Source organism: Myodes glareolus, chromosome 2 (genome assembly GCF_982192425.1).
Source record: "Myodes glareolus chromosome 2, mMyoGla1.1, whole genome shotgun sequence".
Taxonomy (NCBI): Eukaryota; Metazoa; Chordata; class Mammalia; order Rodentia; family Cricetidae; genus Myodes; species Myodes glareolus.
The window spans coordinates 59,182,961-59,201,114 of NC_142027.1; the positions used below are offsets into that span (position 1 = coordinate 59,182,961).

At 38.3% G+C, this 18,154-nt stretch overlaps 1 protein-coding gene across 3 annotated transcripts in view; it reads left to right on the plus strand.

The window, feature by feature from the left end:
* Positions 1-18,154, plus strand: part of Cblb (Cbl proto-oncogene B) — a 183,224-nt gene that overhangs the window by 132,592 nt on the left and 32,478 nt on the right. For all 3 annotated transcript variants that reach the window (XM_048454293.3, XM_048454296.3, XM_085685539.2), the window contains exons 11-13: positions 5,212-5,397; positions 6,933-7,295; positions 13,987-14,081. In XM_048454293.3, the coding sequence (XP_048310250.3) occupies positions 5,212-5,397; positions 6,933-7,295; positions 13,987-14,081 (644 nt within the window). The remainder of the gene's footprint in view (positions 1-5,211; positions 5,398-6,932; positions 7,296-13,986; positions 14,082-18,154) is intronic.

Here is an 18,154-nt window from a genome sequence, read left to right on the forward strand (position 1 = left end):
ACATTTGCACTCTTACAAACAGCTTTGAGTCTATCTACACTAACAGAATATCAGCTTTCTGGGGACTAGCTAAGACTGTCCCTTCTTCTCATTTTCAGGGACTCCTGATATTTATGACCTCACAGTAGACCCTTGAGCGAGGTTTTCTGCTAAGTGACCACTAGTGGCACTGTCTTGTCTCCGCTGCTCTGAATCATACCAAGGCACACTGCTTAGGGCTTCTTCTAGTCTTATTCTTAGTGTCTATGGGACTTGCATTTTTTTTTAACTCTCCATGGGCTTCATATTCTTGGTGCAGATAAGATTAAATGGCTTAAGTCAAGAAGCACCAAGAGAATGATGCGGATGCTTGGCAAATCAGTTGTTATATTATTTTAATATAATGTAAGTTAGAACTTCCTCTTATATTGTTGTCCTTATAGGAAGTGAGTATTAATATCCTGAGATTCCCTCAAAAGTTTTATTAGTTATTACTATTTATCATCTTATTTATGGTGAAACTATATTGATTTAGCAAGAAAGTGGCTGTACTCAGTATCTTATTAACCACATGATAGTACTGCATTGTTGTTTAGTAGTTTACTACTAAAACGTATTTCGTGTTTAAAAGTCAGAGAAAATGCAAAGCCACCTCAATACCATTTTAAGGATTAAGTAATTTAGGTAACCATGTGGTATACTTATTTTCTTTATAGGAAATAAATGAAAAAGATGAAGAATTTAAGAATTCTTTAAATTAGGGAGACTGCTATTCAATGGCCCACAAAGTATTAATTGTTTGCCCTTTGTGAAGCTCTGCCTAGTATTGGGAGAAATAAGGCATTTTCCCACTGACTGAAATTCACTCCTCTAATGCCCCAGAGTGTGCTTGCTTCTCAGTCATTTCTATAGAACTATTTCTGAATTATATCTCACCCTTCCCTGCTTTCTCAAAATTGCTTATGCAGCCAAGTGAAGCAAAGGGCATACTAAGCCACTACACTCAATACAACTTATTTCTTAAAACTTACATTTTGCAGCAGGACTTAAGGATGCGTTGCAGGAAGCAAGAAGAACCTCAAATTTAAATTAAAATCACACATACTAGGTTGTGAAATTCCCAGAAATTATTAAGATACAATGTAAAACTTCAAAGAAATTTAAAGATTATAGTGGCTATTCACAGGCCAGGGGTTCATGATCCTCTTACTAGAGGCGGTGCAAGAAGAAACAGCGTCACATTGCATGCTTAGCAGAGTTTACTACTCTAATAGAGACGTGCCCATGGGGTCAGAGCCATGTGTGACACACTCTGTATTCCTGCTGCCACTTTTTTGGCTATTTACCTGTCAGACTGTAAAGTCACCCGTCCCCATTACTGTTTCTCCATGTATGAGTTTATAACCTCTTTCCTCCTCTTATTATTTTTCATTTGTAGGATCTGAAAATTTCCAGAAGTTAACTAATTGTAGTAGTTTGAGTAAAAATGGCCCCCATGTGGTGGAACTGATTGGGAAGGATTGGGAGGTGTGCCCTTATTAGAGAATGTCTGTTACTAGGGCTGAACTTTGAGGTTTCAAAAGCCCACCCTTCTCCCCCTCCTCCCCCCCCAGCTTGTGTCTCAGGTTGTAACCTCTCAGTACTGCTCCAGGGCCTTCCTGCCGTGCTGTGTGCCATGATGGTCATGGACTCTACTACCCTCTGGAACCGCAAGTCCCAAATTAAATACCTTCTTTTTATAATCTTGTCTTTTTGCTTTTGAAAATTACATAAAATCTTTCTACACAGCAGTAGATAAGTAACCCAGATGCCAGCTCCTCTTTACTCCACAGTGGATTAACTATTTGTGTCTCAGTGAGGCAGCAGTGAGGTCCACAATGTTCTCCCCGGGGAAGAAGTCCAAGAAATGTTTACAGGACATTTCTGTTTCATTTTGAGTTTCTTCCAGATCTTACTAGTTGAAGCTTCTGGGCGCTTGGTTGTGGAGAAAGAGGAAGTGGTTCATTTGGTTTTACACAAGGGCTTCATATAACCTTTTCTTATTATTTTAAAGGGGCCGTGCAAGAGATAATCCTAAATAGGGAACATTAGCTATCTGTGCTTAAACTATAAACCATGTGTGAATGTAAACATTGCTGATGTGTATCACTTCTGAATAATATTATACACAGGCTATTTTAAGTATTGTAATTTTGTTATGCCCACAAATTAATACAATACAGACCAAGATAATAGTTGGAAGCAAAGAAAATAGAATATTCTATTCTATTCTATGTGGTAAGAAGAAATTACCACTATTCATTAGTTCTCATGCATTTTAGAGAAAAATATTGACTCTCTGGATCCTTCTCATTATTATAATACAAGTATCTCCCTCGTTAACTATGAAAGCTCCTGCTAGAAGTATCATAAGACGACTTTGATTATCTATGTATTGTTAGACTCTCATTAGCTATTGGAAGCCTTCCTCCTGCCCCATTTATACAATAAGCTGCCTGGACTTGAAGCTTCTTACCAGATGTTTCACCATTTCCATAATAATAGATCTTATTACGGGTACTTCTAATGTTACTCTTTAAAGGTGTGGATAAAATGAAAAGTGACTGGAATAGGATGAAGCCCCATGATTATTAGCAGTTGCTGAGCAAAAGGCAGTAGATTTTCAATGCTTTGCTCCTTTCACTTGTCCTGTGAAGATTTTCTGTTAGTCACACACACACACACACACACACACACACACACACACACACACGATTACTAGCATTGTCTCTTAAGTTATAGCACACATTGGGAATTTTGTCGAAGAAATTAAATGTATCTAAAGCAACTGACTAGGGAGACGCTGGTAGGTGTAATCACATGAAGTGATCCAGTGTGGTTCTGACATTCTAGAGTCCCTAAGTCCCTGCCTGTAGATGATGTGTCCATCAGCTACTTTTCTTAATGAATTTAGGAGAAGCTGGGAGACTCTTATGCTGATGCGGTAATCCTGGAAACAGAAACTAAGGCCCATGAAGTCTAAAGGAGCTGAAATAAAAAGGATGAGTAATCCCAAAGTTGTGAGGGCTAGGGTAATACTGACCTTGACACAGACCTGAAGACAAGATGAATAAATGACTTGTCACTCAGTTCCCTTAACTTGAAAGGATGGTCCATTCTCCCTAGTGTGGATGGTTTTGAATATTACATAATAAATCCCGTAAATTGATGACACACACATTAGTGAATTTTTCAATAAGTTCTGTTACTTCTCTTGTGATGGAAAACCCATATGGTCCTTTTTTAAAAATCTAAGTGTTCCTGCTACTTCATAATGGTAAACAATGAGTTCAGTACAAGTCTTCACAGCAGGAGAATGATTATTAAATGCCAATACATCTGTCAAAGGCAACTTTAGGATAGTGCTCTGGGAGGGTATTTAAGAATGGCTAAATACTACCAGTATACTGCTAACTAGTGTAGAATGTACTCAAAACTGCATTTTTAGTAAATAAAAAGCTTCTATTGCCTTTGGAGGAATAAATCCAAAGCTTACAGAGTAAAAGCCTATTATTTATACTGGAGTGTTAATACATGAAATAAATAGAAAATTTGAAATGTTGATTGGCACCTCATTCAGTAAAACATTAGCTTGTCAATGTGCATATTCTAACCATGATCTCCTAAGCTACTTTGCACATTATAGTTAGGGATTTCTGTCTTTTAGAGTCTGCCTTAGAAACAAAATAATCATAGAAAAGTCGGTTCCAAATGTGTTTGTGTATTGATCAATTAGAGCAAATAATCCGCCTAGTGTTTCGTTTTGACATTTGAATGTAAAGTAAGATTCCCAATTAAGTATTTTTAATATTTAGTGCTATTTGAACACTTTTAATCAAGCTATATGGAGTGTTTTGTTTGTTTTGTTTTGGCAGGGATGTAACTTTGTAGATGCCTGTGCTTATCCAATGGACCCTTCCAATTTCCTTTTCTTCCTATTTATTTTAATTAACATACTATTTTCTTCATACTACCCTAATTATGCCAACTCTTTTATGCACATGAATTTCTAGCCATCTAGCCCACATGGGACACCAGTTTCTGACATCTTGTAGGTCTCTTCTTTATGATGTCATTGTGAGAACATTTCAGACAGTAGCTACCCTATATCCTCTTGTAGGATACTCATACTATTAGGTACATTTGCATACCCATTGCATAAACAATCATGTGTCCCCTTCCTACCCCCCAGTGCCCACTATTCTACTGTCCTGAGCTTTTGTCGCTTCCATATTGAGAATGCACGCCATCTGTCTTTTACTGCCTGTCTTAGCTTATAGGTCAGTCCATGATTTCACCACAGATTACAATCACTCCTTGTTATTCTTGAGTAATAATCCACACACTGATTCCGTATCTTGGCTGCTGTGAATAGCACTTCTGTACACAGGGGAGTACATGTGACTCTTACATATTTGTTGTCATATCTTTGCATGCTTATTTGGTGGGGCTCCTCAAAGGATTTTTTTAAGGCCTTAGCAGAGAGGGGTGTAATTCCATGATCCCTAAGAGTGGTCTGTTCAGTGTCTGCCAGAGAGGAAGAACCTGAAGTAGCATAGCGTCTTCCCTGTTGTGGCTCAGGTGTATAAAGGCCTTTTGAGATTTGTTTTACTGCTTTTAAAGAAAAGCATTTAGCTTCAGGATTTCTTTCTATATGGAAGCTTAAGAAAAGCAGCAACAACAGAAATACTTAGTTTAAGTGTGTGTGTGTGTGTGTGTGTGTGTGTGTGTGTGTGTGTTTTACTTGTTTAATGTCTAGTTCATGTAAGGCTGACCTAATGTCATAGTTTCCCAGGAGCACCATGTGGCGGTGAGAGCATAGTGTACTGAATAAAGAACTTCTCTTTGCGAATGACTTTGTAAAGTGTATAGCCGAGGTAGCCTAGAGGAACATATACCTCTGCATTGTGTGTCTCTGCCCTCCTCCTAGGCTGAAGAGCCTGCCCTGGATTGCATTGCATCCTAAAGTGCTTTCTCAGAGGCCATTTCTACAAGGCGTGAGGACAGAGTTTCAGTCTGTTCCTTCCACAATCCTCCCCTCAAAGGACACATTGTGATGCCCGGACCTATCATCACCTTTTATTCTGGACAACTGTGCAGCCTCCCCCTCCCTCTACACCTCGGCAAGGACAGAGCATGTTCTGGCCACTAGTACTTGTCAGACCCTCAGACACCTCTCTTCTTCTCTCCTAGTGCACTGACAGGCAGAACTCACCAGTCACGTCACCGGGATCCTCACCCCTTGCCCAGAGAAGAAAGCCTCAGCCAGACCCTGTCCAGATCCCCCACCTCAGCCTGCCACCAGTGCCTCCTCGTCTGGATCTCATTCAGAAAGGCATCGTCCGCTCTCCCTGTGGCAGCCCCACAGGCTCCCCAAAGGTGAGTCAGCGCCATCAGAAACACAGACGGCAGCTTTTGCATCCATATGTGCATCGTCATCCTGTGTCTTAGGCTTCTAATTGTGTATAAACAACTGGTAAGCTTCTCATTTTCTTTATGGAGAACCTGCTGTTATATCTCTTCCTTTGTTACTATAAAATTACTATAAAAGTTACATAATTACTCAAGTATGTCTGTAGAACCCTGATTTGTGAAAATAAATAGCAGCGTAAGGATAGTGTTCTATAAAGTGGATTTTAAAGGTCATCATATGCATTACAGTAATTTGTATGCTGTTATCAAATGGTATTTTACACATATTTTCATAACGCCAAGACAAGGAGACTGTGAGGGGAGTATATTTGCATAAGGGCTTGAGGTATGATGCGTTATCACTCGTGACTCAGGTGACTCGGACAAAATCCTGTATACTTCTTTAAACCCAGGGAATTATTACAATAAATTACAGTATTTGCCAAGTAATTACTCTACTGTTTAATATTAAAGGTGTAATTTTAACTTAGGCCTACAGTTCATTTTAGTTTTATGTGATTCTTTTAAAATTTAATAATAACATATTTTGCTTTATTAAATGTAAATTTATAAAAAGCCTAAATACCAGTTGCTATTATGCTTACAGTCCAGGATTGCTAAGGAGACAACACATTTACTTCTCTTCCCTCCCTTACACTGTCTGGAACTGGGCTTGAATCCCATGCGACTCCTTACAGGATAGGACTTCGAATTACGTAGACATGCAACAGATTTGTTCTCCTTGACATTTCCTAAGATACAAAAACATAAGCCTTTTACTAAATAAGCCTGTAAATAAACACTAAAAATTCTAAGAGTCAAGCAAATTTCCCTTGGGAGTACACACCTTCATATTATTCTCTAACAATTACACTGAGAGATATTCTTTTTTTTTTTTCATTTTAAAAACCCAGAAAGCCAAGGGATTCTGTCAGCAATTGCTCTCTGCCATTTAGATCTTCACTGTTCTAGTAATGCTGTTTAAAAAAAAAAAAAAGGCCTAAGCAAATGGGCCATATAGCTTTCATTGACTGTGAGATACAATGAGGAAAACAAAACAAAAAACAATTTTAAACCCTTGTTAAATATTTCAAATCATTTCTCTTTTAAAAAGGTGGAGAATCAATGGAATCGGTGTTAGGGGGTTTTCCTGTGTGTTTGTTGGATCACAGAAATTAACAAAGCAATCATTTCTTTGATACTATAATCACAGCTAAAGTATGTTATTTTAATCTTTCTGTATGATTTCTAGAACTTTTGCATATATAGTCATTTCTACAAAATTCTTAATGTGGTATTTCGATGTAAATTTTTCATAAATTTTTTAATGTTTCAATAGTAATGAAAGAAACTTATGAAGAGTCACTAGAAAGCTTATTAGAAATCTAATAAAACCACGGTGTGACTAAAATGCAAATTCAGTTATGTGAGCCTGAACGTCGCTACTGCGCACAGTGCAATTCCTGTTTTGGTTTTGTGTTTTGTCTCATGTGTCTCTTTAGTCATCTCCATGCATGGTGAGAAAGCAAGACAAACCACTTCCAGCACCGCCTCCTCCTCTAAGAGATCCTCCTCCTCCACCAGAGAGGCCTCCCCCCATCCCACCTGAAAACAGACTGAGCCGACACTTCCACCATGGAGAAAGTGTGCCTTCCAGGGACCAGCCAATGCCTCTTGAAGCCTGGTGCCCTCGGGATGCCTTTGGGACTAATCAGGTGATGGGCTGTCGCATTCTAGGGGATGGCTCTCCGAAACCTGGAGTCACAGCAAACTCCAACTTAAACGGAAGACACAGTAGAATGGGCTCTGACCAGGTCCTTATGCGGAAACACAGACGCCATGATTTGCCTTCAGAAGGAGCCAAGGTAATCCAGTCTGTGGTGCAGAAACTGGGGAAGCGGCTTGCAGAGGGTCGCAATGGGAGGCTTTGTGTTCAATATGAACCATGGGACAGTGTTATGTTTGATTGCTTTTACCACCCTACCACAGTGCTTTCTTGATGCTACTTAATTACCTACAGGTTTTGAACAGTGAGAAGCTCATTTAAAGTTGAACTTGAAAGAAGCAAGAAGGCTGTCCTTATGTAATAACTTAAGACACAGCTGCCAGGCATCTAGTCAGAGTTTGGTCCCTTCCTTATTGTCCTACTGAGACCTTCTCCCACTAATATCAGTGTTGTTAAAATCGTACTGTTTAGTGCTAAGTCTTGTTCTACCAACATGGGCAAGATTGTGTAACTGTACATGCCATAGATCAGTCTTCAAATGAAGTGTTATTTAGGACATTATAATTGACCCTGCCCATAGACGTGAGTCTCTCCCCTACTCAAAAAAAAGAAAAAAAGAGGGAAAGAAAAGAAAACATGACCACTTCACTCTTGCTCACCAAGCAAGCCATGCCTTATACAACTCGAAGAGATTCCTACACTTCTAACTCTTCATTTAAACACTAATCCCCGTCACTGCGTTCAGGAAAGAATATAAGCATGCAGGCAACTAAAGGGACAGCAGCGGCCACTGAACCTAGAGGACTGGGTGGTGCCCCAGCAAACCATCTGGAAATCGTTCCTGGTGCTTTCCTCTGTGGTGTTTTTACTGTGAGATCAGATCTGTATCCTCTCCCTCAGCACTGAAAATGATTTTGCCTCTTTAGCTAATACTCAGTTGAACCCAATTTACTGTTGTTTCTTATGGAGTACAATATATTCCTTCAGAAGTATGAATTGAATTTGATGTGTTCACCTGACATTCAGGAAACAGGGAGGAACAACGTAGTGACACACACACTTGTCATCCCAACACAAGACCTGGGAGTTAAGGTCACCCTCAGTTATAGGGCTCGTGAGATGGAGTCTCATGGGCACCAGAGAAAAGAAGAAACTAAGCAGCAGGATGTCCTCAGTTCCTAGTGAATGTGGTCTCGGTCTCTCTCTCTCTCTCTCTCTCTCTCTCTCCCTCTCTCCCTCTCTGTCTCTGTGTGCGTGCACACGCAGAAGCACAGTGATATTTGGGTAGTGACATCATTAGTACAGTGATGTACCAGGAATTGTGGCAAGAAGAGCCAGCTCTCAGGTGCAGCATACAGAGATGAGCGCATTGGTTGCAAACCATGACTGACAGTGACCTGGCTTAGCACTCTTCTCAACTCCAGCTATTAGGAAGATTCCTAAAGATTTCTTCAAGGTTAGTTAAAGATATTGTAACTTTAAGGACAAAGCACATAGAAAAAGCAGGTGGATAATGTCTTCTAGAAGTCAAGAGCTTGTCCTCAACGAACTTTCCACAGCCTTGACTCCTGCCTGGAGGGAATTTGTGGAATTTGGCTTGGTTTGTGTTTCTCCATTAGCCTCTCTCCATTCTCTCATGATCACACTTGTCTTGAAGGAGCCTTGGAACAAGCTCTCAAGTGAGCAGACTGCTTATCCCCAAGGGCAAGTCACAAAGTATTTTCTGAATGACTTCAGAAATATGTAGTGTAGTAAGCATTCAAGTCAATTCTTTGAAGACCCTTTTTCTCAGGTTTCTTTCAGATATTATCATACAGTAAGTCAATGTAAGCTGGCCTTCTAGAACACACTGTTATTTTTTTAAGATGCTATGGTTTAAAAATGGGGTGATGATTTTTATAGGTGTGAAATTGTGGTTTGTGATACTAACATTATGTCTGAAATTTTAGTAGAGGGTGTGGTTCTGGTTAGTGACTATAGAAGTCACCTCTCATTGAAACCTGAGTTTTCATGCCATTTCTAACCAACCTCTTAGAAACTTCCTGGGCTTGCACCTTCGTGTCCTCTTCCCCTTTTCTTCCCTCCCCCTCTCTCCCTCTCCTTCTCCTTCCCTCTTTCCCTCCATGTACCCCCTGAGAAAATACTTGTACCTTGAAATAAAAGAATAAAAGTTTCTCCTGATTTTATTTTTGCCTCATCCTCAAATTCTTCTAAGGAGGAAGAAAAGACTCTTTAAGGACTAAACTACATTGTATATATTAATAATGCCATGTTTATGTCCTTAAAATTTGTTTCATGTTGCAACAAAATGCAGTTTGCACCACGTCTTTGCAATAAATATTTTAAAATATGCTACAAACTTGAAGTTGTTACTTCTGGGCATCGACATTGTACCCAGATTTTGTTGGTGGTTCCTTTTGAGAGACTGAGGACCCATCTGGTTCTTAGTGATAAACACTGTCTTTAACTTGTCATGTGCCTTGCAATGGCATTGTTCTACAGATGACCTTACGTATAATAATCTTTGGAAGATATCGCTAGATAAGGGTGTCGTATGATCCCCTTCTTGTGATTATGGCTTTTGTACTTTGGGTAAGGAAACACATCGTCCTACATATGATCTTAAACTTATCTTTAAGTACCAAGAGCTGGCTTTCAAAAGGAAGTCCTTCATGTGCACAGGTTTCATTTGCAGTGTGATACTGAAGGACACATGACGAGGATCCTCATTAGATAGTGAAGGAGTTGTATTAATAGGATAGGAAGTACGTTTGTATTTGTAGTTTGATTAAAAAAATAAGAATCTGATCACCCACGTGGTTCACATAACATGCATTCAAATAAGCACTTATACACATCAAATAAAACAAATACTTTTTTTAAAAAACAGAAGTCCTTTTCTTCATTGCACAGAATTTTCCTAAAATTTATTTTGTACATTGCAATGATATCATGTTTAGATGAATGATCTTAGAAAATGTAAGAGTCACAGGAAAATCCTTCAAACATACAGCTTAAGATTATAGGATGCTTAGAGGCACGCAAAAAACTAGATCTAGAATAGCCTGGTTTATAGTAGAGTACACAGCCCAGATTGGATGCCTTTCACAAGCCTGAACCTTCAGGAATGTGCTTATTCCATCCTTGTCACTCATTCTGTAAATAGTTGGATGTCCTTGGCACTGTGGGATGCAGGGTATTTGAGTGCAGCCCAGTGTGAGTGCAGCACAGGCAGGTCGGTGATGAACTTAGTACGAAAAGTGCATGAGAAGCATCAAGAAGACATGTGCTTTTCTGAAAAAGAACATGACATCCTGAAGAGGAAGGCAGAAAAGGAATCAAGTTTCCTGTGAGAGGGTCCCTTGCAGGGTGACAGAAATGACAGAAGGGTGTAGCCCCCCCCCACACACACTTTTTCTATAGGAATAATAAGTCAGAATATCATGAAGATAGGAAATATGTATGATGATATGACAGCAATTTTGAATAGAATGTAGTGTTTATAAAAAGTAGAGGCCTGTGCAGTCAAACTGGATGATACCAGTTGAAACCAGTTTTGGTAGGAAGTTTTTTTCGGTTCTTTATGCAGAAACAAGCTTTCAGAGTAGTGATAGCTCCAAACTAATGGATCAGTGATGCGGATTTTAGAAACTTAAGTCCTTAACATTTCTGGTGGAATTCTTATGATCAGGCTAGAATCATTTAGGAGACTGAGCCAGAGACCAGCCAGACCCTTACAGTGGAAAATCACTGCGGAGTTCTTTAGCGATATAATCTGTCTAAACATCCCACAGCCTGTTCTACCATTCACAAACAGTTCCTTCAGGTTTCTAAGGAGCATATGCTATTTATTTTCAGCTAGATGATCACGGTATATATCACTCCCTCAGGTAGTGGCATCCAGTTTCTGGTCTGATGAAATGGGTAAGGTTGAACACAGAATTCAGAGTCAAACATTAGATTTCATCCTCCAACCATTTCCTTTTGGGAACAATCACATTAGATTCACAGAAGTGAGTACCAACACGTGTAAGCACTTGGATATTTGCATGTTTGCATAATTTCAGTCTCCTAATTAGGAAGAGCTCTAAAGAATTCCATGTATGGTATTAAAATATGCTTAAGTCTCAGGACATAGTTTAGAACTGATTACAGAAAGATCAGCTTCTAAGCAAATGGTGTGTATTTGCTGAGAGTATTTCAGTAAAGATGTTTCTTCCAACTATAGCAAAATATTCCCTGGTCAGTGCCTCCACCATTGAGGTCTCCTGCCCTGTTGTCATTCATCATTCATTGGAAGCCCTCTTGCACAGTATGGAGTATGGAAAGGAATTTACTATAAAATGAGTTAGAAATAAAAGACTGCATTCTGAGACAAACAGATACAATGTGACATTCATTCTCCACAGAATAGAGCTACATTGCAAATAAGTTGTTCATGGAAGACTAATTTTTCAGAGACAGGAGAAATCTTTGTTACTGTCTATAAATAATAATTTCTAAAGTCATTAGATAAAATCCTATTCACACTTTGACACATCAATTTATTTCACAAAGTTAGGAAGAAGTTACTTAATCCCCTCAAGGAATCGCCCTACCAGGAAATCAGTGTTTTTTGTAATACACTTTGTATTTTTCAAATGTGTAAGTCTATTGTGTGTGTGAAATCTTATTTCTTTAGTTTAGTGTGTCTGTTGTGTATATATATATATGATTATTCTTCTGTATATGCATTTATATGTATGTACACATGTATGTAGACGGTTAAGGCTTATTTCTAGTATCTTTGACATTTAAAAACTTATTTATTTATTTATTCATATTTCACGTGTATGGGTATTTTGCCTGAATGTATGGCCTGTGCACTGTGTACTTGCCTATGGCCTACAGAGATCAGAAGAGGACATTGGATACCCCAGAACTGGAGTTACAGACAATTGTGAGCCATCATATGGATGCAGAGTATCAAACCTGTGTTCTCTAGAAAAGCAGAAAGTGCTCTTAACCACAGAGCTGTCTCCAGCACATCTATCAAATGATTTTTAGGGCCTTTCATTGAACCCGGAGCTCACGGGTATAGCTCTCCTTTGTGAAATTTGAAGCATGCTTTTATAGCAGTATCACTAGATGTTTGGGTATTGGCATTTCTGTTGAAATGTGTTCACAATGTTTTGATTATAAAGTTATAGTTGGCTTATTGTCAAACTAAAGTCAATATCAGGAACTATTCCACATCTTCCTTTTGTTACCAAACTTTTATCAAGTATCAACATGGTAGATAATATTATCCAAAAAAATCCAGCTTAGTCCACATTTAAAAAAATCTTTCATTTTACACATTTTAAATGTAATTTTGACAAAAATCATTAGATTTTACTGCAGAAATCTTAGCACCATGTCTGTTCAAGCAATGCAAAGAATTTTGGTGAAGGATACTTTCAAATATTCAGCATTATAATTGCCATTTGTAATTGAATGCATGTATTCATCAGATAAAGGGTATTTTTATGTTTAAAGGATTTTGTAATGATTCATATCTCTTGGGAAATTTTTCCTCTCTAGCAAAGTTCAAAAAATTTTACCATGTTCTGTTACATGGTCCTCAATCAAAAACTCAAGATAAAATGATTTCATTTAAAGATATGTCTTATCAGGATGTAACTGCAGTGTGTTGAATCTAATGAGGGGTGACTGGGGAAAGAAAATTTGATCTAACACAAGCTCTAGTTTTTAGAGTGAAACTTTAATGCTACAAAATTGGATTTTTTACAATAGATGAGAACATCCGTGTATCTCAGAGGTGATCTTTCAGTCTGGTGATGGGTAAGGTACCTGTGGCCTTGGCAGGTTTGCACTTTCAGTCCTCACCACTGTTTAATATATATGATGGAGAGAGACAGTATATAGGGCTCAATCAGCCAAGACGAATGAAGTTACACCTCATCCTTCTTGGCCCACTATCAGTCTCCCCTCCCAAGAGGAATTAAAAAGAGTTTGTGGAAAAAGCGTATGATCAAAATATCTAGGATTACTTACAAACCTGAAAAGGCTTGCAGTCTTGTGAGGATGCCTTTGTAAATTTAGCCTTCCATCTACGCCGTCGGTTAAGTTACTCCGGTCCCACACTGTAAGAGAGGCATAGCTGTTCAGGCTCCTCCTCCAGCATTATGACTGCACTTGTAAACCGGAAGGACCTGATCACCAGTGAAGAAATGCTGGCTCTGCATAGCATCTTATGAACAAGGGGACAATTGTTTGTGGTTTTTATTAACCAAAAGTGCATTTGGAATTTCCACACATATGGAGAGCCAGAACAATCATCTCCTTATCTAAAATAGCTCTGAAGCTTGGTCTGGATATAACCCAGATTTGTCTGAGTCTACTCACTCAGTGTGGTATCAGGAAATTGAAAATGGTCCTTGTAGCCCTAAAGGGATGTCATTTGGAACACCTTTTGGAGGCAAGTAAAATGGGAATTGTGCCCACATTGCTTCTTTCTCTAGCCAACCCCCATTCTTGCAATAAAATTTGATCATTTTTAGAAAATGGCACTATATGTTTATGTATTTAGCTGTCTTGATCTGATGTATATAAATTATAGCATTGCCTCTTAGTTATGCTCATGAATCATATTGTAACATATTTTGATGTCATCTGTGAGTTGTGGTAAGTCATTCCTGGTCCTGCTGACTCCTGGGTAAATTGTTTGATATTGTACTAGTCTAAATAAATTAACTCATATGAGCTCTGTGAAATTCTAAGAGCCGCTGTGGTTTTAGGCTTTACCAAGTGTGCAAGTCCAGAAACTGACCCATTTGATTTGCTTCCAGGTCTTTTCCAATGGACACCTTGCCAGTGAAGAATATGATGTTCCTCCTCGGCTTTCCCCTCCTCCTCCAGTCACTGCCCTTCTCCCTAGCATAAAGTGAGTTTCCTTGAGTTTGGAGATTGTGTGGCCGTGCATAATGAGATGGAAAAGGGTGCTCTTAGGGGTATTAGTACAGAAGCTGCAGGGTGAGGGGGAAAGAATCAGTAAACAAAAAAGCAATTGAGTCATGCTTATATAAATTCAAGTATCAGGTGTTGAGACCTTCTAGTTCTGATAATAGCGCCTAAAGACTAAGTAAGCTCTTGAGAAGGCTTACTAGCCTTACTGCTGTAACCTTACTACAAGAAAGCTTAGTGCCCTCCATCCACGGACAGGGCAGAGCTGCACAGCAAACTCCCTCCTCTTGCCTTCTCATTGACTTTTCCCACTCTCCAGTTATACATCATTAAAGTTCCACCAAACTCCCTGCTTCTCAGATATCTTCAGCACCCAAGGTCTATTGATTGTCCTCATGAAGTTCTTCCTGTTCAGCTAAGCTTCCCATTGCCAACCCAGACTCCCAGCTAGACTTCTGAAAGCCCCTTCAGAATGCCATTATATCTACTCTAAGTTGGTATCAGTAGATGTAAAGCTGGGAATTGGGCACATGGCATACTGGGCCATGAGGTGCTGTCTAGCCAAGTTTCCATTCCCCTTCATCTTACAGTCTCCTCATTGAAGCTGATTTACTTTCCCTCCTGTCTTCCCCAGCCCTCTTTCCACTCCCAAACCAGCTTTGCTTTCTCTTTTGTAGCTTTGTCTTCTGCTAGTAGTAAGAACCTTCACAATTTTAAGCTGCTAAAGAGTTTCTAATGTGTTCCTAATACTTGCCCTATAGTTGTGTGCACATCTGTCTGGCTTGTTTATCATACAGCACTCCTCCCCTGTGCCATATGCCACTCTTCCCTCAAGATCCATGTCTCAACCTCTGTTATTTATAAAAATTCATTTGATTTCTGTTCAGTGATTAATTGTGATTGGCAGTGCCAGGTCTGATAGTGTATACCTGTAATCCCAGCAATTGGGAGGTTGAGGCAGGAGAACTTCCATAACTTTAAGGATATCGTGAGCTATATAATGAGTTCCAGGGCAACCTAAGCTGAGAGGCTCTGTATCAGAAAATAATAGAAAAGCCTAATTTGCATTCTTGTTACAGATTATTGGTCTCGATGTAAGTAATTATATTCTCCGATATACTGTTTTTCTAATTTTAAAAAGATAAAGATTTATACCTTCTGATACTCTGATGGAAAATTAAGAAGGAAATTTTTTTGATTGTTTGATTTTTATCAGCTAATAGCTTCAGGTTTTTCCTTTTCTGTGTCTATTCATTTATTTGGTTTGTTTTGGGCTATGAATCAATTTGTGTATCTTACACGTGAGTATCTCACAACTATATTGACAGCCAGCTAAGGTCTTCTTTTATGATGAAAAGCCTCAGAACTTCTTAATTTCTTCCTCTGGAGGTCTTTGAACTCCCACTAGATTTACAAAAAAGAAGTTAAACCTCAGCTTCCAGAAATCTATATACTTTAGAAAGTAATATTTTATCACATGTGATGTCAAAAGAGAACACTGCAACAGACGGTGTAATGCTCATTGATTAGTTTTAGGAGTTTAAGGAAAATTGTTACAAACTTTTCCAGAGAGACATGTTTTGTAGATGGGGCAGAATACAAGTCACTGAAGATAGGCACAATTGGATACCACACTGCCTAGGGTGGAGAACAGAGTGGGATTTAATATCATTCAGGAAAGAGCAGAGAAGCTTAGCTTTTGGAACCTTCCCTGAAGGAGCTGCCAGGTCTGTAGGAGACACAGCAGCCAGAGCAGTTAAAAACACTCCATGTCATAGAGTCTTGGCAGTGAGAACAACTTTGATAGTCTGGTTCCATGTAGGCTCTTATATATGTCCATACAGAAAGACATCTGAGCTAGCTCTAAATTCAGGGTGTTAGCGAACAAATTAAATGAGATAATCCTAGTTACTGATTAACACCCCCCCACACACACCCCTGTGCTTATTTAATTACAGATGAGTATGATTCGAGGAGGGGTTTTGTTTACATTTGGTCCTTTTATGAATTAACATGAGCAGCAAAATTATAGCAGAGTACATTAACTGATACACTTCTAATAATTAACTTTGTAAGAGCTCTTAAGATCAGGATATTTTCTCTCCATTTTCTAAACTTTTCTTAATACTTTTTCATTGATAACCTATTTTAGCCAATTTAGATTATTTATGGAGATGGCATCATGCTTTCCTTTGTCACTTGATGTCGTCACATCCATTTTTCCTCAGAATATATATACACTATTTTTCCTGTGAAATCATGAAATTCTGAAGTCAGCAGTAGAGTAAGATCACAGTGGGCTCCACACTTCACTCCAGCAGTCATTAGTTCTCTATTTCGGAGAAGGTGCCCTCCTTGTGCTTCTAACTTCTATCTGGCTGATAAATGAGAAGATGAGTTTAACTTGAATGTTATCTAAAATCCTTTGAACTTCACCTCCATATGCAGCAATTGCTGTGAGTTATTCACTATGTGGTGTTAATTATATTGGAAATTTTGGTGACCTGAATAATGTCAAGTATCATTGACTGACCATATTCTATTGCATAAATCAGTATGAGTTGCATTATTGTTCTTACTAATGTTACTATTATAATGGTTGTAATACTTTAATTATAATCATTATATTGTTTATATTATATTATTATATTGTAATGTTGATAATAAAACTGTATGTTGAGTAATATTTACATCATTTATTATTAATACTGCTCGACTTTGACACCTTGGAGAGTATGGTCTTATTCCAGCAAGCGTATATCATAGGAGGATGATAGAGAAAAGGTCTTAGGAAAATGCCTGTGCTCACTGACATAGGGATCCTAGATATTTAGGTCCCCATTGCCATCTTAGATTCTTGGTCAGTGTTCAAACTTCAGGCCAAAGTAAAATTATAAATTACTGCCTAAAAGAAACTTATGACTCTCACAAATGGTGAAAATCTCAGGGTTAAATTAAGAATACCAAAACTATTAGTTAGCATTTAGTTTCAGTAGTCTAATTAAAGTGGTTTCCAAGATTATTAAACATTTGATACTGGTGTTTGTTTTACTTAAAGGCAAAAGGTGTTCTGCAAGGTTTCCTTACTGGCTAAACTTCATCCTGGTGATCACAAGACTATTGTTTCTGAAAATATGATAGTGTATAGTAAAAGTGACAGAAATAGCCATTATTTGTTGAGATACTTAATTTCCTGAAATGTTTTTTTCTAAATGGTTTTTACTTAACATTATTGACACTTAACTATAAATACAAAGCTTTAAGTAAAATTTGAACTATAGGTATTTATTATAATAACTTACATTGAGAGGACAAAAAAATACCACTTGGATTATTTTACCTTATATTTACATTAATATATAATATGTTTCACATATAGATATATATTTTATATGCTTACTAAATTATATTTGATTAATTTCATTTTCCAGTTCAATCAAATAGAAGACTAAACGGTCCAACATTTATTGTCCTATACTGTCAAATTTATTGTACTATATTGTCAAATGAACAGAGACCATATTCTAAATCATAATGGAGCAGATACTTACAAGTAGAACAGTATTGTAGAATGCTGAAAGATGTCACTGCTCTCAGAGAATGGTTTCTGTATGCTTTGCTATTTACAAATGAACCATTGTACTTTTGACATATTAATCACAAGCTTTCAAATACCTTAGAACCAATGCTTCTCGGTTCATACTTTTCTTAAAGGGCTCTGTGCTGTAGGAGGTGGTGGTGTTTATTGTTGCCACATGTCTTTTAAGCAAATAAGGTACTAATTTAGGAGGTTCATTGAGAATGGAAACCAGTTTTGGTCCAGCTCTCTTATTTCCATTCTGTTGTGCTCACTGGAGACTGGGGAGACCAAGATTAATCCTCCCTCCCATTCGGAATGAGTGCTGTAATGAAGAAGAGTAGAAAGTAACAGCTGTGTTGGATGTTGTCAGTTAGAGGTGAGGGCCGGGAGGCAAATCAAAGGTAGAACAGGATAACTAATGACACAGACTTTCCCTCGAGATGAACTCCCGAGGAAAGGTCTCTCTGATAAGC